The 20,000-nt window shown below is 46.7% G+C and overlaps 2 protein-coding genes and 1 long non-coding RNA gene across 4 annotated transcripts in view; 1 reads left to right on the plus strand and 2 right to left on the minus strand.

Moving 5' to 3' along the window:
• LOC127007238 (snake venom 5'-nucleotidase-like) overlaps positions 1-1,108 on the minus strand; it is a 72,840-nt gene extending 71,732 nt beyond the window's left edge. Inside the window, exon 1 of the mRNA XM_050877953.1 lies at positions 72-1,108. Within this exon, the coding sequence (XP_050733910.1) occupies positions 72-253 (182 nt within the window). The 5' untranslated portion in view covers positions 254-1,108. The remainder of the gene's footprint in view (positions 1-71) is intronic.
• LOC127007239 (uncharacterized) overlaps positions 1-6,700 on the plus strand; it is a 78,432-nt gene extending 71,732 nt beyond the window's left edge. Inside the window, exon 2 of the long non-coding RNA XR_007760124.1 lies at positions 6,539-6,700. This is a non-coding gene — a long non-coding RNA (uncharacterized LOC127007239). The remainder of the gene's footprint in view (positions 1-6,538) is intronic.
• LOC127007236 (snake venom 5'-nucleotidase-like) overlaps positions 1-20,000 on the minus strand; it is a 95,869-nt gene that overhangs the window by 71,732 nt on the left and 4,137 nt on the right. Inside the window, exons 3-10 of one of the 2 annotated variants that reach the window (XR_007760123.1) lie at positions 14,007-14,204; positions 12,808-13,012; positions 10,014-10,211; positions 8,971-9,134; positions 8,344-8,443; positions 7,762-7,923; positions 7,313-7,516; positions 6,882-7,208 (exon numbers count right to left, since the gene is read on the minus strand). Coding sequence is in view for 1 of the 2 variants with exons in the window: in XM_050877951.1 (XP_050733908.1) it covers positions 6,940-7,208; positions 7,313-7,516; positions 7,762-7,923; positions 8,344-8,443; positions 8,971-9,134; positions 10,014-10,211; positions 12,808-13,012; positions 14,007-14,204 (1,500 nt within the window). In the remaining variant the exon portion in view is untranslated. Of the gene's footprint in view, positions 1-6,449; positions 7,209-7,312; positions 7,517-7,761; positions 7,924-8,343; positions 8,444-8,970; positions 9,135-10,013; positions 10,212-12,807; positions 13,013-14,006; positions 14,205-20,000 lie in introns of those variants that run through there. The other variant, XM_050877951.1, reaches the window with a different exon arrangement.

Raw genomic sequence — 20,000 nt, forward strand, 5'->3', positions numbered from 1 at the left:
ATATCGTTAACACTCCAACAAACACGTTCACACAGTCACCTGAGCACCATCTCCCCTCATCGCGTCCTCACCTGGCAAAGCCGCCGTAGCACCTGTTCTTGGCCTCCTCGTCCTCCGAACACCTGCCAGAGAACACGTTGGTCTGCTCGTAGCGGGCGTGGAAGTCGTTCAGGTGCAGGATGGTGAGGTCAAACGTCTCCGCCGCCGCCGCCGCCGCCCACAGACACACGCACAACACCCGCGCCGCAAGCATCGTGTCGCCTTACCTCACCCAACGCCTCGCACGGTATAGTCACTCGGCTAAAGAATCACAATTATCTTCGCTTCCTCCCCGACACTCGATAGGTTAGGTAATATTATCGCCTTGATCACTTAATTATCACGAAGGAATTACGCGCTGCGCCTTGACTTTCTCAGCCTCTGATTTTTCGTATATTTTAAAAGTGTTCCGAGATGTTTTTCGCAGGAAGTATCCCAATCATCAACGTAGCTTCAGGTTAGCTTGTATAGGAGCGGCGTTATTATCTGTTGTTTTGTAAACCTGTTCTCGGTTATGATTTAGCGTGAGGAGGTTGTTTCGTTGCTGCGTCCTCGGCCGCGTGAGTCCTGCCGCGTGTTGGCTCACCGTCAGTCTGAAAGTTGCATGGCGCCGGGAAGTTCGGGGAGACGATGTGACGAGCGAGGTGAAGCCGGAGTGCCGACTGGCGGCGAGGCAGGAGGAGTCCCCGCCTAAGTCTTGGCGGGAGAACTCGTCCGGACTCTTCGTACGCCCGGCAGCCGCGCCACTCACCTGTCCGTCCCACCGCCGCGCCAGGAAACTCCAGCTGGTATTTTTACGTGCCGCAGCGTTTGTTTTCCTACTTCGCCGAGAGTCGCACAAGGGTGTTTGTCTGCCCCGCGCGCTGTTACGTGAGGGTGTTTAGGAGCTTTTATTCATGTGAACGTCTTGCCTCTTGTTGCTCCTGTGTTGCATCTTCTTTCCTGGTGTCTGTCAAGGCGGACAATGGGCACCGCCGGCATTGTTCTCCCTTGTTTCAACACGGCGGTCATTGCGTGGCTCCCAGGGCATGACTTGGAGCCGGGGGTTTCATTTAAATTTCCACATGACGTTTTTTCCCCGTTATTGTTTCTCTTTTCTCCGTCTTTCTTTCTTAGTTCGGGTTACACATAAGGAAGTGTTGTGGTCAAGGCGGAGGATTGTCAAATGTGTCACAGTTATTCATAGTTATATGTTGTTTCTGAAATTACTCAAGAGAGGTTTTTTTTTCCGATAAAAGACAAATGGCAAACAACAACAACAACATAACTCTACCCCCCTCCCCCCTCCTTCCAGAAATAAAGAGATGAGAGAATATTAACTTTCAAAAGACTACAAAAACAAAAATCCGTGCCAGGTCAGAGGTGTCTCGTTGCACGCCTCCTGAAAGAGTTAAAGTCTTAGGAAAGTGAACAGATGGTTTGAGGAAGACAGCGAAAGGGATGATGGAGTTATGAAATAGGAATGGCAACGACTTGTATTAGTAGAATGGAAAGTATATGGATGAACTGCACTAGCGAGAGGGACAGTGTGTGGGTGAACTTGAGTAGGATGTCTTATGCAGTGTGGTTCCGATATTGTGTGGGAGTTGGGGGAGGGAAGTGGCTTGTCATGAACTTCTGTGGAGCATCAAACACAAAGGTAGCGATAACGAGTAGAAGGGCACACCAAGACATGTACAGGGCGAAATTTGACCGTTCTTTATCATTTTCCTTCAGTTGTTGTTTTGAAGTAGCTTGGTGCGGGCTTTTTCTTTCTTTTCTTTTTCTTTTTTTTTCTTTTTTTTTTTAGTAACCGATGATGTCCCTTCTCTTACTATATAAATAAAGAAGAAACAAGAAACGAAAGGGGCATTGTCAGTTATGGTCAGTGTTTCGAGCAGGGAGAATTTTTTTGACTGCTCCTACTTCTATTTTCCGCTGACAAGGGGTGGTTGCTGTCCCCTCTTGAGCAAGGAGGAAGGGGGGGGGGGTGATACGTGAAGGTCCCGGCAATACCCAAAGATCGACTATAATGAGATTGCTCTAATCGGGAGGATATTTACTGGCGATGATTGGTACGTGGTGAATTACACACACACACACACACACACACACACAGCGGAAGGAAAGATATCACATACGTTTTGACGCAGTAACGGGAAAGACAAGGTAGTGCCCCGCCTCGGACTCGCCGGCGTTTCATGATATTAATTCACCGCCTGTCATGATTGTTGTTGTTGTTGTTGGTGGTGGTGGTTGTGTTGGTGGCGGGGGTGTTCCTATATAGTAGAATTGATATTTTCTTATATTTTTGAGGGTATACGTTTGTTCATGCTTGCCTGTCGTGTTGTGTGAAATTAGTGGTCTTGTAGTAAACGATAATGATGAAAATAAATATAATAGTAAGAAGAAGATGAAGAAGGAGGAGGAGGAGGAAAAAGAAAAAGAAGTAGATGATGATGATGATGAAGAAGAAGAGGAAGGAAAGTAGGAAACCACATGAACAAGTATAAAATAACTAAATAAAAGGCACATAAAATTTCACCTTTCCTCACGAGACCAGGCAGACATGGTAGGCTAAGAAACAAGGCCTGCCGCGGGTCGAGGACGGGAACACGCGCCGAGTCTTCGTGAAAAGGTAAAGGTTGGGGTCTGTGACAGGAGGTGATGAGGGGAGGGGGAAGGGGCTTGTTACCGCTTGCTACGCTTCACTTCGGCGCGCATCTTCGTCCCTCGCGCTCTCTCGTCGTGGCCCCGGTGCTCATCTCCGTCACAATGTTCTTAAATAATTCTTACGGTGACCCAGTTTTAATTTCAACATTACACTCACGCCCCATCTTTAATTCTAAGGGTTGTATTATGAGACATTTTCGTCTCCCAAGAACAGCTATTTGGCAAGGCTTTCGTAGGTGTTATGGGCATTTTCAGGAGTAGTTCTATAACCCTGGTGGTAGTTTGACCCTTCCTCTGTACCATGAACCTGAAGAAACACTCATTAGAACCCGATTGACCCCCTCTTTGACCTTTAGAAATAGATGATGCGAGAAGCCAAAGTGTCTTGTAATACCGACCTTTAAGCCTCTCGATAGTCCTAAGAGCTGTTTCCGTCCCCCTCCCCCGCACCCTCCCTGTCTGACATAAAGGCCCGTTTTTTTCAGACTTTTTCGGCTCTCACAGCATCTATTACCCAAGTCCACACAGGAGATTAGTCTGGTTCTCATGAGTTTTTAGTTACGTTCATAGTGCAGAAGCCTTATGAGATTATCAATATATACTATAAACTACCCATGGACATACTCACAACAACTCCTACGAAAGACTTATCTAATGTTGGTGTGGTGGCCCAGAGAGTATAGTTAATCATGAGCTGGAATTTGAAGAAGCCTGTTGCTCTAGTTTGTGTTGAGCTCCATGTGACAGAATTAATGGTAAGGTTTTGTTTACACCACCTCATGTTCCGATTACTAGTCTTTTGTATTAGTCAGCGGAGGTACAGGAGGATGAGATTACCAATACGTGCACAGAATGTATTGCACTCCTATTATCAAACGTTTAAGGCTCTTGCTACAAACGTTTTGCAAGGGAGAGAGGAGCTACGTAAGGTTTCATGAGTGTTTTTCCCGTTCACGGCGCAGAAGCCTTCTAAAACTACCGCCAGGCTCAGGAAACCATCAGTGGAACCCTCGACAACTTCAGCTAGTTTCATAATATAGATAGACCTTAGTCTTGAACTCTGTGGCCTTTCCCCACCCTGTATTACTACTACTACTACTACTACTACTACTACTACTGCTATTACATTTCTTTTTACAGTAAAGGAAGAAGCTCAAGGGCAAAAAAAATAAGAGAAAAATAAAAATTACTACTACTACTACTACTACTACTACTGTTACTACTACTACTACTACTACTACTACTACTACTACTACTACTACTACTACTACTACTGCATGCTACTGCTACTGCTGCTGCTGCTACTGCTATTACTATTACTACTACTACTACTACTACTACTACTACTACTACTACTACTACTACTACCACTGCTGCTGCTGCTGCTGCTACTACTACTACTACTACTACTACTACTACTAATAATAATAATAATAATAATAATAATAATAATAATAATAATAATAATAATGGACTTATCAGATAACTAAGGTGAAGGAGTATGAGGGGGGGGGGGGGGTCGGGCAACGGCTGGATACCCAACACGTGCCCCCAAGTCTTGGCTCGCCCGTGCTAGTTCTCTGTCGGGTCACGAAGGGCGGCTATAAATAGGCTTGTGTTTACTAAATATTTGTAATGCTGGTATATGATGAAGCCCAGAAACCTTAATTCGCCTCAGTATACAGAAAATACAAGATTACACAAGAGGGGTCCCCTATTAATAGTCGCGTAGAAATAATTATCTTTCCTTCCTCTTGGCTGATTGGAGACGGGTGGGCATTGTGACATTTAAATTCATTGGATGATTGATGTGGATTTTTTATTGGCAGTGTGTACAAAATGTCAACCTATTATGTCGAATTATACGTGTTGATTCTGCTTGTTCCCTTTCACATTAGTATAAGCTTCATCATTTTTCACATCCGTTCATTATTACAGGCTGTGTTGTTTGCTATAGTTTACAATTGTAATGGTATTGTTTCCCCAAGTAAATAGAGTTAACATGCGATGTTTGTGCCACCAGAAGGAGGAGTGGGAATATAGTTTTGTTACCTACTGAAGACTCAGGTTTTCTTTGGACTTAACACGTGTTCTTTGGGTGAGTTGTTGCAGGGAATACTATTGCGTCCTTTGTGGCCACAGTTAAGGAGCGGGAAGGTAGTGTTCCTCTATCGTGGTGAGCAGGTCCCGCGGCGTGTAGGTGTGCGGCGTGGCGCCCTCCGTGACCCCTGACCTGATCGTGGGCGCTGTGTGTAATGGCCTAAAATGTAATACAATTGTAATGATAGTTTTTCCCCAAATAAATAGTCAACATGCGATGTTTGCGCAACCGTGAGTTTCTCATGAATTGCGAAGGAAGGAGAGAGAGAGAGAGAGAGAGAGAGAGAGAGAGAGAGAGAGAGAGAGAGAGAGAGAGAGAGAGAGAGAGAGAAAAGAACAAGGGTATTCTTTGTGTCTTGTATCCCCTACAATCTGATGGCGCCAACAAATTATGCAGGTGTCACGGCCGTGAAACAGTGTATCATTGCTAAAAGTTGTTAATCTGCTTTCTCATATTTTTTTGTGGGAGAACGGCGAATATTTATAATTGAATTAAAATACCAATAACCTTAGTTTAATATTAGAGGCTCGCCTTCAAAATTTCATGTTTCAAATAAGCCTCGTGTGCGAGCATTTCTGTACCTCGTGGCGTCATGCCCAGAGACGTTCTGGGCCCGAGTTATACAGTAACTGTCCTCGTCCCAGACCGAGCGAGCGAGCTCATTCTTATCGAGAGGCAAGAGTGATACGGTATGCACAAGATGAACTTACAAAGCTGCAAAAGAAAGCATATCAGAAAATGGAAGTTTAATTGCACAAATGTCGTATTTTAACGTTGCTCAAACTTGGACAAGAACATTTTAATTCTGGGTGTTCCATGATGCTGTTTATCATGGATACAGTATTTTTCTCCGGAAATCACTAAATGGTTGACTTTTCAATGCCTTTTGTGGATCCGCCGCCGCAGCCGTAAAATAGCTCGCAGAGAGGTTCAACTTGGGGGACCCGTGGGAAATCGGGAGTATTGGGTGGGGGAGCATATTTAAATTACTCCAACCGAACTTTACATAACCTAACCTCTAACGGGGGGGGGGGGCTTCGCCCCGCTCGACCCCCTCCTAACACTGCCCCCCCCCCCCACACACACACACACACACACATGTATATGCGACTTATTTCTGCAAGGAGGTATTTCTGGCAACACCGGCTGGACCGCTGCCGCGGCCGCCGCCAGAGGAGGCTGTGCTTTCGTGAATATTATCCCCTATTTTCAACAATAAAAGTTAGTCCTTGAATTTGATTTAAAAATTGCGTTTCCATGATTTTTGAACGTTTGTAGAAAATATATATGAAGTGCTAGTGATGTTTCATAAGTTAGGTAATGAAATACTGGCACGTTAATAAAACACATCTAAACCATAATAAGTGTTAGATGTATGCGAGGCAGCAACGGACTCTATACTGCAAAAAATTTAGTGTGATGTGTGGTTGATCATTGCCCTGATTGAAGGAGTGTGGCAGATGACATACGTGTTTGTGTAATTTACCACGGACTGACCACACGCTGGACTGAGAGAGAGAGAGAGAGAGAGAGAGAGAGAGAGAGAGAGAGAGAGAGAGAGAGAGAGACGGGGGCTTTGGTCAGGTGTGGCAAGTTTTCTGGGTCGCGGGATAGGTGAGGGAGAGGTCCGGTCACGCGTGGGTCAGGAAACAAACACTTCGGAGGGAAACGTTTATTGTGTGTCCTCACAGTGGCGCTCATGACTTATAGTAGTGACTAATAATGCACGTATTGGTGTGGGTAAAGGTCCTCAGTAGCGGAATGGTCAGGCAGTGAGTCTAATGCCGAGGCCGCGCTCTGCTCCCTGCTGGGCATCCTACAGGAAAACTGTCACTGTCCAGTGTGGGCGTCAGGCGTCGGCCCGTCCTGCCGCTCGCGGGCGTGTCTGGTCAGGTGTGTGGGTGTGTGCCGAGAGAGTCGCTACACTGACTATTGCACCTGTCGTGTCTCTGGTGTGGGGTATGTACAGTGATATGTGATGCCCCGCCGTCCCCACCGCCGCCGCGGGAGGGAAGAGTTAACTGTTGGAGGAAGAATGCCCATGACACTGCGGCTGGCGGCCATGTCTTTTTGGTATACATTGTGTGACCTCTGAGGAGGGAAGGCCCCCGCCCTGAGGGGGGCCAGGCACCCCCCACCCCGGACCGCTAGAGTGCTGTTCCCCGCACAGCCCCCGCCACCACCACCAGCACCACCCAAGCCGCCACCAGTGTTAGGGAGCCCCTCGTCGCCCCGGCCGCCCCGCCACCGTCCTTCGTGATGTGGGAGGTCGTGTAGGAGGTGGTGGAGGGCAGCAGGTTCCCCTCACCGACGCACAGCTCCTCCGAGTCGATGAAGAGGATGCGGTTCTCGGTGCCCTGGTAGATGGGCGACATCTGCGACAGGTAGTTGACGTAGACGTCTGAGTCCAACAGACCTGCGGGCAGAGGCGCGTTAGCCACACTGGCCCGATACACACACACACACACACACACACACACACACACACACACACACACACACACACACACACACACAGACCTGTGAGGTGGTGGTTGATCTTGTTGTCCCTGATGACGGTGTAGCCGTCGCCTCCGTTGGCCAGGAAGGAAGGCATGGCCACGCGGTACACCTCGTCGTCCTTCACGTCCTCGAGGCCCGGCACCACACACTCGAGGCAGCGGGCCTGCAGGCGCACCACGCGGCTGCCCGGCGGCAGGTTGAGGTCGTACACCACCATGAATCCTGCGGCGGGATGGTCTTCGTCAGGAAGGTCACATATCCCCCCCTGCTTCCCTCCTTCCATCCTTACCTCCCTGCCTTCATTAAGTTTGACGGTCGCCGCGTCGTACTTACGTGCGGACAGACACGGACACAGATTCCCTTTCAGGCCCGGCTCATTTCCCCGCCCTTACATATCCGAAGAGAGCTGTTGCGCGCACACACAGACACCGTATATACACCCCTCGCCGCCCCGCCCCGCCACTCACCGGACACCTGCAGGAACTCTGCCGGCCTTAATATGCCTGTACGGTCAAGCCTGTGGGCGGAGAATTCGAACATTTCCTTGACGTGGACGCCGCGCAGCTCCACGATGTCGATGGTGTTCTGGAAGGGCGCAAAAGCCAGCACGTCCTCAACGGTGATCGAGCCTGCGGAGGAATGAGAGGGATGAGCGCACGCGAACACACGCTATTCTAGGTCTGCCGGAGGTGTTGCAGCTTCCATACTCGTGAGACAGAAAGCAAAACCGCTCATAGCGATGTGTTAGGTCGGTATGCTTAGACGCTTCCGCCTCTTACCAGCTATCTTAATTTAAAAGCCAAAAGGAAATAAACGTGTTCCTATAGTGTTTTTCACGTTCATGGTGCAGAGCCTTTGTCATACTACCACCAGGCTCATAAAACTATACTCCTTGAAATACACACAACTACGGAAACCTTGTCAAATGTGTATGCTTCGGTGCCGAAAGGTTTCAGAATATGGCCCTAATTCCTTAGTATTGTCATCCTGAACCCGTACGGAGACACAAAGCAACAACGAGACAACCAGGCAGACAGTGCTGGCCTCACCCTTGTCACCGAGCTGGCTGACGGAGGACCGGATGCCGCCGCCGTGATGCACCGCCAGGCTGGTGAGCGCCCACTTGCGGTCGTCCGGGTACTTGGCATTCTGAAAACACCACCATGATTAGAGCCTGTGACCCTCTATACACAAACACACATGCACACACTCTTGTCATTCTTCTCCCCTTTCGTTTCCTACTTCACCTCCTTCTGCGGCATGCTCCTCCTCATCGCTTACATGCACTTTCTCCTCCCTTCTCCCTTTCGTTTCCTACTTCACCTCCTTCTGCGGCATGCTCCTCCTCCTCTTCCTCCTCATCGCTTACATGCACTTTCTCCTCCCTCCCCCTTTTCCCCTCCCCTCCCAACCCACACTATTAAAATTCACTTGCCCCGCTTCTCCCCTTTCGTTTCCTACTTCATCCCCTGCGGTATACTCCTCATCATCACCACTTGCATGCACTTTCTCCTCCCTCCCCCTCTCCCCCTCCCCTTCCAACCCACACCACTAAAATTCACTTGCCGCGGCCCATAATAACAATAACAACAAAATCCACTCCTTATCCCCCCATACTCAACCCCAACTAATTCCTCCCCCCTCTCCCCTCTTTCCCCCCACCACCCCACACACACCTCGTGAACAATGGCGTCAGTTAGCAGGTTGCCAAGGTTGCACTCCCCCAAGCGACACGACTTTCGGCTGCCGTCCAGGAACACGAAGGTCCGCGCGATCGGGTTCTTCATCTTCTCCTCCATCTCCTTGCGGAACGGCTCCAGCTCCTTCAGGATGCCTTCGTCTGGGGGGGGGGGGAGTGGATGATGCGTGGTTTTCTTGCGCTTAGTGAGAGTGAATGTTTGTTGGGCTGTGGGTTGTTGTTGTTGTTTTTGTTGTGTTTTCGTGGATAATTGTTTTTTTGTTGTTGTTTTCGTGGATAATTGTATGTTTATTGTTTGTTTCTGTGTTTTTGTTTTGTTTTTCTAGTGTTCTGTATGAAGCTATTTTGTACTTTACTTGTATTTATTTATTTGTTTGTTTATTCGTGTGATTAGGACGTTTGTTATGTACTTGTGTTTAACTGATGCTTTTTTGTGTGTCTGTGTGTGTTTTACTGTCGTGTATGGAACGTTTCTTTATGTGATTTCTTTATTATTTTTTCATGTATTTATTTGCTTATTTATTTCCTTACTCGCATATTTATTTGACCTTCGCGTGTGTCTGGGGAACTTTATTTGTGTGTTTTATATTTCGTTTTTTTTTATTCTTATTTTGCGGGAAAGTTTTCATATTTACAAACATACATATTTACACATTGGCATACCTAAACACACACACACACACACACACACACACACAGTCGCTCCTCTATACCTCCCCGACACTTACACTTGCATAGAGTCTAATAAAGGTGTCTGTATTCGTCTCCAAGCTGTTTGTTATAGAGGCGCTGGTTTGGGCCAGGCGTGGGAGGAGGAGGGGTGGGGGGTGGGGGGGAGACTGATCACCCTGTTGTTGTTTGTTTTTTTTTTTTTTTTTGTTCAAATGGGCAATGATGACTGACGATTGAATTACGAGTGTGTTATGTAGCTTACCCCCCCCCCCTCTCTCTCTCTCTCTCTCTCTCTCTCTCTCGTTCACACACACACACACACACACACACACACACACACACACTCACCTTGCGGCACACTGTTGTCCAGGAGGAGAGGGTTGCCGCTCCAGCTCACCGCCTCGCCGCTCTCGTCGAAGCTCACCACCAGCCGCCCGAGGTACTTCCCGAAGGCGTACGCTTGCACCACGGGCACGCGCCGCCCCGAGGCCTGCGTCACCACCCAAGGGTACTCCCCCTTCTTCTCCTCCGTCGATGGGTTCTTCCCTGGAACACAACTATACTGTTAATCTTAGACACGTCTCTGGGTATACATGTTCCTGGATGACACGTGTCCCGGGGTATACATGTTCGTGGATTGCTTTATAAGAGGCAGATGACTGGTTCGGAAACACCACCACACTGTTAACCTCAGACACATCCCTGGGTATACATGTCCCTGGTATACATGTTCCTGGATATAGATGTCCCTTTGTTACACATATCCCTTTGTACCCTTGCAACAGGGAGATGACTGGCTCTGCAATGCCACCACGCTGTTAACCTTAGACATATCTCTGGGTATACATGTCCCTGGGTACCCCTGGGTGTAGGAGTGGAGCGGAGAGGAGGGAGAAAAAAGGGGAGCAAGAGGAGGGAGGATAATTTGAATAGACCTCAGCATCACCTCTTCCCCTTTTCTCTCCTCTTTTTGCACTTCCCTCAGCTATTATATCCCTCCCCTCCCTTCCCTCCCTCGATTTTTTTTTTTTTTCCATCAGCCGACTGATTCACCTTGACTCTACACGGTGGTGGTCAGGAGGGGAGAGGGGAGGATGGAAGGAGAAGGGGGAATGGAAGATTCAAAAAGGACATATGCAAGAATTGACTTACCATGGTGGATATGTGGAACAGGCTTGATAGTCATGTTGTGAGTGCCAATACGATACGCATTTTAAATAGATTAGATATATTCATGGATAGTGATGTTAAATGAGGTTAGGTTCACGAGAGCTGCCGTGTATAGGCCTACGAACTACCGGCCTCTTGCAGACTCCTTATGTTGTTATATTCTTATAAGAGGAGGGGAAGGGGAAGAGACTTGTGGATGGAGGAGAAGGAAGGATAGAAGAAGGGAAGAAGAGGAGGAGGAGGGAGAAGAGGGGAAATCAATGAAGGGAGGGGGAGAAGGAGAAGAGGAGAATATGAGAGGAGACTAGTAAGGAGAATAGAAGAAACAAGGGAGAAGGAGAAGAGAGAGATGAAGGAGGGAGGAGAGGGGAGAACAAAAGAAGGGATAAGTAGGAGAAGAGGAGGAATTATAAAAAAAGGATGAAGGAGAGGAGAGTGAGAGACAAGGACAGTGTGAGGGGAGGACAACGAAGACGGAGAAGAAAGGAAGAGAAGGAGGTCAAGAGGTATAGAGGAATAGGCTGAAGGAGAGGAGGAGGAGGAGGAGGAGGCGGCGGAGGATGAGGTAATGAAGTTCTGCCTCTGGATGACAAAAAAAAAAAGTTGCTTGGCGGCTCATTCTTGCGCGTGTTATCTTAAAATAGATTTATTGTTATCTTGCTCTTTTCCTTTTTTCTTTTCTTTTTATTTTTCCTTCGCTGCTAAAACTGGTCCTGCTATGTAACCTGTACCCCCTTCCCCCCCCGCCCCCTCCCCCGTCCGATCGGTGTTTATTTTATTATTTATTTATTTATTTTTGTTCCTGTACTTGCGCTGGTTCTTGTTCCTCTTGTTGGTGTTGTTATTGTTGTTGTTGTTATTGTTGTTGTTGTTGTTGTTTTCTTTCTTATCATCATCATCATCTTTTTCTCCTATTCCTTATTATCTTTCTTTCTTTCTTTCTTGTTGTTCTCGTTGTTGATGTTGCTGTCTTTGTTGTTGTCATTGTTTTTGTTATTGTTGTTGTTCTTTACTTTCTTCTTCTTTGTCTTCTTCTTCTTCACGCTGCTTCTTAATATTTTCTCGTTGTCGTTGTTGTTGTTGTTGCTGTCCATTATTCTCGTCCTTGTGTGTTGCTGCTGCTGCTGTTGGAGTTGTTGTTTTTCTTGCTTTTAAATTTGTTCTAATTATATTCTGATTTTCCGGACCCTGTTTTGTTGTTGTCCTTGCTCTTGTTGTTCCTCTTCATCTTTTTTTTAGTCATCTTCTTTACCCTCTTCATTATCATCATCTTTGTTTTTTTTCTTTTCTTTTTCATTTTCATCTTCTTTTTCTTCTTCTTTTTCTTCTCCTTCTTTCCCTTCTCCCTTCTTTCCTCAGTCGTTACGTCACCTCAGCCTCACCTGTTCACCTGATGGGCCTCACTCACCTTTGTGTAATTGGCCATATTTAAAGTTGCACTCGAGTTTGTGTGGCGGCGAGATCTCGTTCTAGCTGCAGGTGCCTCGGAGTGTGTGTGTGTGGGGGTGGGGGGGGGGATGGGGGTGGGGGGGTGTTACCAGTCCGTCAGTTGCATAATTTCCTGACGTAAGGTTTTGAGGCGGAGACTGACTTGTGGGCGATGATAAGGTATAATCTCGGGGGAATTATGCTTTGTCAGTGCGTGTGTGTGTGTGTGTGTGTGTGTGTGTGTGTGTGTGTGTGTGTGTGTGTGTGTGTGAGTGTCGGTGGGGGTTATATTATTTTCTTTGTTTTAGTTTTAATTGGTGTATCGCGTCAGAATCCACACATAAGTTTGCACACACACACACACACACACACACACACACACACACACACACACACACACACACACACACATATCTTTCCCCCCCTCCTCTCACACACCATGGCCTCCTCTCACACATACCATACCTCCCCTACACCCCCCAACACCATAACACCCAAACATACACACCTCACACCTGTTCCCATTATCTCCCGTAGGCCTCACCTGTGTAGAGGAAGGTGTTGGTATGGCCCCCCACTACCACGTCCACCTCCTCCACGTCCCGCGCGATCTCCAGGTCCTTGGCGAACCCGGCGTGGCCCAGGGCGATGATGATGTCCACGCCCTCCTCCTGACGCAGCCGCCGCGCCTCCTTCCGCACCGCCACCACCTCGTCGTGGATGTCGATGAGCCCGGGGTTGGAGATCATCTGGGAAGGGACAAAAGGGCAGGTGAGATGGTTTACCTGTGTGTGTGTTCGTTTTTACCTGCCTGTACCTTCATAGACTCCCATTATACTTGATTTCCTTTCGTTAAGCATTTCTTCCATCTCTTGTTTTTTTGTTTTTGTGTGTGTGTGTTGCGTCGTGTTGCCGGAGGGTTAGTTGGCCCGAAAGGTGTTAACAATAGCACAGGTAAAGGTAAGTGGGGTGCGTTGCGAGGGCCTGCCGCCTTTGTGGGTTAGGACAAGGGTTAGGAGAGAAGAACCGTGTGTCGAAGAAAAAGAAAGATTATGGTGTGGACTGTGGATGCTGGAAAGGGAACAGAATGAGGAAGAGGAGAAGGGGAAGTAAAATTTAAAGGAAATGAAGAGGAGGAGGAGGAGGAGGAGGGGAAGTAAAAGGAGAAAAAAATGAAAAAGAGGAGGAGGACTAAAAGGAGAATGACAAGCAGAAGGAGGAGGAGGAGGAGGAGAGGGTGGAAGAGACGAGAGAGAAGGAGGAGGAGGGGAAATAAAATAAGAAAATAAAGGACAAAAGGAGGAGATGTAAGAGAAAAAAAGAGGAGGAGGAGGAGGTGAAGTCAAAGGAGAAGAAAATGAAAAGAAGGAGGAGGAGGAGGAAGCATAGCAAAAAAATGGATATCAGAAAGCCAGTTGGGTAATGTGAGACAGGTTGCATTAGCCTGGTGGTCCATTTTAGCGATCCTTGTTGCTGGCGTAAGAGAAGAAGAGAACAGTATGATCGCCCACCCATCTCTCCCTCCTTCTCCCTTCCTTCCTTCCTCCCTTCTGTTTCCCTCCCTTCTTTCCTTCCTCCTCCCTTTCTCTCCCTCCCTCTGCTTCCCCCTCTTTCCTATACTCCTACACACACAACCACCCACACACACACACACACACACACACACACACACACACGACCCCCCACACTCTCCCTCCCCCCACACAACTCCCTCCAACCTCCAACTCCCACCCACACACTCACCTGAGTCGCCACGGTGAGGTAGCCCACGATGCCCACACGGCGCCCCGACAGCGTCACGATGGTCGAGCGCTTGTACTTGCCCTGAATGGACGGCTCCAGCGTGTCGTTCAGGTTGGCGGCCAGCACGGGGAACGACACATTCTCCAGGAAGGGAACGATGCCCGGCAACCCATCGTCGAACTCGTGGTTACCGAGCGACTGCAAGGAGAAGAGTTGGGGGCAGTTTGGTTTGGAGATGAAAGGGAGGGGAATGGGGAAGGGGGGGTTGTGAGTGTTGGGGAAATGGGGGGATGTGTGCGAGTGTGGGGAGAATGAGGGATGTGTGTGTGGGGGGGGGGAGCGTCTGTGTGTACATGTGTGTTAAAGGGTGGCGCCTGTGTGTACGTGTGTTGGAGGGGGGGACGTCTGTGTGTACATGTGTGTTAAAGGGTGGTGCCTGTGTGTACGTGTGTTGGAGGGGGGGGCGTCTGTGTGTACGTGTGTTAAGTGGGTGGGGAGCGTCTGTGTGTACGTGTGTTAGGGGGGGGGCGTCTGTGTGTACGTGTGTTAGGGGGAGGGCATCTGTGTGTACGTGTGTGTGGGGGGCGGGGGGGGGGAACGAAAAGGAGGAAGAACAACAAATATGAGAACAAAAAAACGAGAGTAGGAAATCCCCCCGAAAGAAAAAAACAACAGATAAACGAAGAAATAATAAACAAAAAAACGAAGAAAACGAATAAACGAAAAAAATAACACAATATCGTGGATAATACTGTAATGCAATACTGGATGCACACCTTCCTATACTTACATTTCAGGTATACATAAAGAGAAAAAAAAAAAAGCACTACAGTAAAAACAGCCTCCTCCTCCTCCTTCCGTCCTCCTCCTCCTCTTCCTTGATGACATGACACTCCCTGACTCAGCACTCTCAACTTTACTCTTCTCATTCACCTCTTAGTTGAAAAGCGCCGGGTTGTGAAAGTCTCTCTCGTGACCGAGGCTCAGGACAAGCGATTGGTCTTTGAGGCGTTTTCAAGACCCTGTGGGAGCGAACTCCCAGTGTTGGAGGCATCTAACACAGCAGTATCTAATTTCCATGCACAATTTTTATACAATTCAATTTATGGTCACAATTTAAGTTATTTCGAAAGCGCTTTTAATATTTGCCCAAACTGTTAACTCGCTTAAATTTCTAACAATGCCTTCGAACCTTAAGTGTGACGTCTGTCCCGGACGTTTTGCAGCTCAGTTCTTCCAGCTGAGTAAAACTTGCCGCCTCTGCGTTCAAAGATTACATCTTCAGAAGGCTGTGACTGAATGGAAAGTCAAGCACAATGAACTTGAAAAGAAATTTGTAGCCCTTCAGGAATTTGTTTTAACAAATGTGGCAGTGACTCCACCATCGATGGTGGAGAGGCTCTCCACCGAGACTGTGCCCTCTCCAGACGACCCTCCTGCTTCACGGGAGGACGTGTTACCTGCCTCACAGGTTGACTCCCAGCCTGCCTCACAGGATAACCCCCAGCCTGCCTCACAGGCTAACCCCCAGCCTGCCTCACAGGCTAACCCCCAGCCTGCCTCACTGGCTAACGTCCTGCCTGCCTCACAGAACAACCGCCAGCCTGCCTCACAGGCTGACCCCCAGCCTGCCTCACAGGCTAACCCCCAGCCTGCTTCACAGGCTAACTCCCAGCCTGCCTCACAGGACAACTTCCAGCCTGCCCCACTAAACGCTTCTCTTCCTGCTTCACAGGATGTCGGGTTCCAACCTGTAAGGAATGGAGCCAAACCGAATCAGGCAACCAAGGATTTACTGACCCCCACTACCTTCAATAGGTTCCAGGTGCTGGCAGACATCATGGAGGATGAGTTCGAGACTCGCCTAGTTGGGGACTCCATGGTGCGTGGCCAGCTGGTTGAGTTCTGTGGTCGTTCATCAAACGGCCGCAGAAAACGTTACTGCTATCCAGGTGCCAGACTGGACGACATCACTGCAGCGTGCGATGATGTCACGAGAAATGCCGACCGAAACACCCTCTTTGTCATTCACGCGGGGACAAATGACGTAAAGACAACCCTTTCTGAGGAACTGCTTGAGAAATACCGCCGCATGATCAAGCAGTATAAACGTAAAACGGATGCCAGTAACATCATAATCTCAGGAATCCTCCCGAGGGTCGGTGCCGAATCTAGCTTTTACAGTAAGGCCTTCAGCACAAACAACAGACTTCAGTCCCTTTGCTCACAAGAAAACGTCCAGTTCGCTAACTTGTGGAACAATTTTTACTACGATTCGGACTTGTTCCTTCCTGATGGCATTCACTTAAACCCTGTTGGAGCAGCCCGTTTCGGGAGGCTGCTCTGTGACCAAGTGGCTCTTCGAAAGCCAAAAAACGCGGAGGCGAGAACACCAGCAGCTCCACCGTAAGGGTGCACTCAACCCGCAAAACTCCCGACGCGAATCACATTAAAGCTTGCTATGTAAACGCTCGTAGCCTACGTAACAAATTTGAAGACTTAGAAGTCCTCGCAGCTACAAATCATTATCACATCATCGGAGTCACAGAATCTTGGATAGACACTTCAAATAGAGATTTCATTGCGGAATATAGATTACCGGGCTATACCATTTTTAGTCATGAAAGAGAGAACAGACAGGGTGGAGGCGTTATCTTTTATATCCATAACTCTCTCCATCCAGTATCCGTGAAAACAGATATTATAACCAATGTAGACACGGTCTTCATTGAAATTAAAAATAAATCTCGTAAAATAGTAATTGGACTTATCTACAGACCGCCAAGGCAGACTCTTGATATCGACCACGCATTAAGTGAATTATTATTAGAAACAAGTAGCAGTTGCGAGGCAGTAATTGTTGGGGACTTTAACTTGCCAGTGAAAAGATGGGGGGAACCGTTGAACTGTCATACAGGGCTCGACCTGTACACAAATTTACTAGAAAGTGATTTGCATCAACACGTTCAAGAACCGACTCGGGAAAATAATATACTTGACCTTATCTTTTCAACGACAGCTGATCTAGTTAACGAAGTAAATGTTGGTCCAATTTTTAGTTCTAGCGATCACCGAACAATCACATTCAGCATCAATATGAAAGAAAGTAAAGTAACTCCTAGTAAAGTAAAGGTGCCTGATTATCAGAGAGCGAATTTCGTAGGACTCCGATCAATTCTAAATAATTCTGACTGGACTGAAATCACGGCGGAAACAGATATTGATAAATCTTGGGGGGCCTTCACCACAATATTGAACAATGCCATAAGCATATGCGTACCCTATCGTAACAGACGTTCAGCTTCTAAGAAGAAACCCAAATGGTGGAATAACGAAATTCAAAATAGCCTATCTCTTAAAAAATGCGTATACAGTAGATACATATCAACTCAGAGCGAGGCTGACAAACTAGAGTTGGACAGAATTCGCCGCGAAACCAAGAAATTAATTAACCGAAGCAAGAAAAATCTTGAAGGATATATAGCGGAAACAAGTAAATTTAATCCTAAAGAATTTTTCAGCTATGTAAATAATAAAAAGTCACTTACTTGTGGTATCGGACCGCTTGCTAATGAAAATGGTAACCACACGAACGATGAAAATGAAATGGCTACAATCCTAAATAACTTTTTCGCATCCGTATTTACCGACGAAGATTGTTTATCACCTCAACCGCCGGAGGTTAGAAGGGCCGAAAAGATGTTAAGTGGCGTGCTCATCGTAGAAAGTGACATTTTACGCACAATTGAAAAGATTAAAGTAAGCAAAGCTCCTGGTCCAGACAAAATTACCCCTAGGGTCTTAAAAGAAATCAAACATCAAATCTGTAAACCGCTCTCCATCATATTCAATAAATCTTTAACAGCTGGAAAAGTTCCGTCGGATTGGAAACTTGCAAATGTCACACCAATTTTCAAAAAGGGGGACAAGTCTCATCCAGGAAACTATCGACCAATTAGCCTAACATCTATTGTTTGTAAGTTAATGGAGACTCATTCGCGACAATATGGTGAAATTCTTCGAAGAAAATAATATGATAAATAATTCACAACATGGCTTCCGTAGTAAACGTTCGTGTTTGACTAACTTACTTGATTTTTTTCACTATATTTTTGAGGTGTTCGATGAAAGCAGATCAGTAGATATCATATATCTGGATTTTCAAAAGGCATTTGATAAGGTCCCCCACCAACGATTGCTCAGCAAACTACTGGCGCACGGTATCTCGGGTAACGTTCACAATTGGCTTGCGGACTAGCTCTCTGAGTGGAAACAGAGAGTAGTTCTAAACGGTGTAACATCTAATTGGCTCGATGTCAAAAGCGGCGTACCTCAAGGATCAGTGCTTGGCCCCATGCTCTTCTTAATTTATGTTAATGATATCGATGATGGGCTCACTTGCAAAGTATCAAAATTTGCTGATGACACAAAAATTGCTAGTAAAGTAACTGCGACACTCGACGAAGAAGCTTTACAATCAGATATAGATCGACTTGCACGTTGGGCCAATCAATGGCAAATGAAATTTAACGTTGACAAATGTAAAGTGATGCACATCGGAAAAAATAACAATCGCGTTCGGTACGTAATGAATGGCCAACAACTTTCTGCAGTAAGTAAAGAAAAGGATCTTGGAATCACTATATCAAGCGATTTAAAGCCCGGTCAGCATTGTTCAGAGGTAGTTAAAACTGCAAACAAATTGGTTGGCTTCATCGGACGAGTCTTTAATAATAAATCCGAAAAAGTAATATTAAAACTGTATAATTCGTTGGTTCGACCCCGTCTAGAGTACTGTGTACAGTTTTGGTCTCCCTACTACAGAAAAGACATAGAAAAGTTGGAACGGGTTCAACGAAGAGTAACAAAGATGATTCCTAGGTTGAGAAATTTGTCATATGAACAAAGGCTTAAAGAAGTAAATTTATTCAGCCTATCAAAACGAAGAATGCGAGGCGATCTAATAGAAGTGTTTAAAATGTTTAAAGGATTCAGTGATATTAATGCGGAAGATTACTTTACAATTGATCGATCAAATAGAACAAGAAGAAATCACAATTTGAAGATAAGTGGTAAAAGATTCTCGTCGCACGAAGCTAAACACTTCTTCTTCAATCGAGTTGTTAATGTTTGGAACTCTGTACCCTGTGATGTTGTTGATAGTACAACAGTTACGGCCTTCAAGAATAGATTAGACAAGTGTTTTGAATCCAACCAGCAACTAAGATATTACTCATTGTCGTAATAACGTTAAGTTCTTTCGAATACTGGTGTCCTTGTCCGCTTTTATCGCCCGGTTAGTGGTACCAGTAATGGTAGTTCTTTCCTCTTTCCTACATAAATTCCATGCAGTTTTTCCATGAGAGGGAGGGGTAAATGGGTGGTGTGTACAGTGGGTTATTAATAGGCATAGAGTCATTTGAAATTTATATAAACTAACAAACTGTTCTATATGATCGTTTGTCAAGGCCATTCATGTGTTGATTAATCTTTTTGGATGATGTAGTTACGAGAGAGAGAGAGAGAGAGAGAGAGAGAGAGAGAGTGTGTGTGTGTGTGTGTGTGTGTGTGTGTGTGTGTGTGTGTGTGTGTGTGTGTGTGTGCATTGTCACGTGATACTAACTGGAAAATTATAGACACACACACACACACACACACACACACACACACACACACAGACACACACACGTAATTATATTATATGGACAGACCAACCAACCGTGACCGCCCTGCCTCCTCCTCTTCCTCCTCTTCCTCTTCTTCCTCTTCCTCCTCCTCTTCTGCCGCTTCCTTCCTTTCCTCACTATATTGGGGTTTCCTTCTTTAATTATCTTTCTTTCTCATTCCGTCCTTTCTTTTCCCTTCCCTTCTCTATTTTTTTCCCTTTCCTTCCCTTCCATTTCTCTTCCCCTTCCCCTTCCCTTCCCTTCCCTTCCCTTCCCAATCTTTTTTCAATTTTCTATACGTTCTTTCCTTCTCCTCTCATCCCTTTCC

Source organism: Eriocheir sinensis, chromosome 35 (assembly GCF_024679095.1).
Source record: "Eriocheir sinensis breed Jianghai 21 chromosome 35, ASM2467909v1, whole genome shotgun sequence".
Taxonomy (NCBI): Eukaryota; Metazoa; Arthropoda; class Malacostraca; order Decapoda; family Varunidae; genus Eriocheir; species Eriocheir sinensis.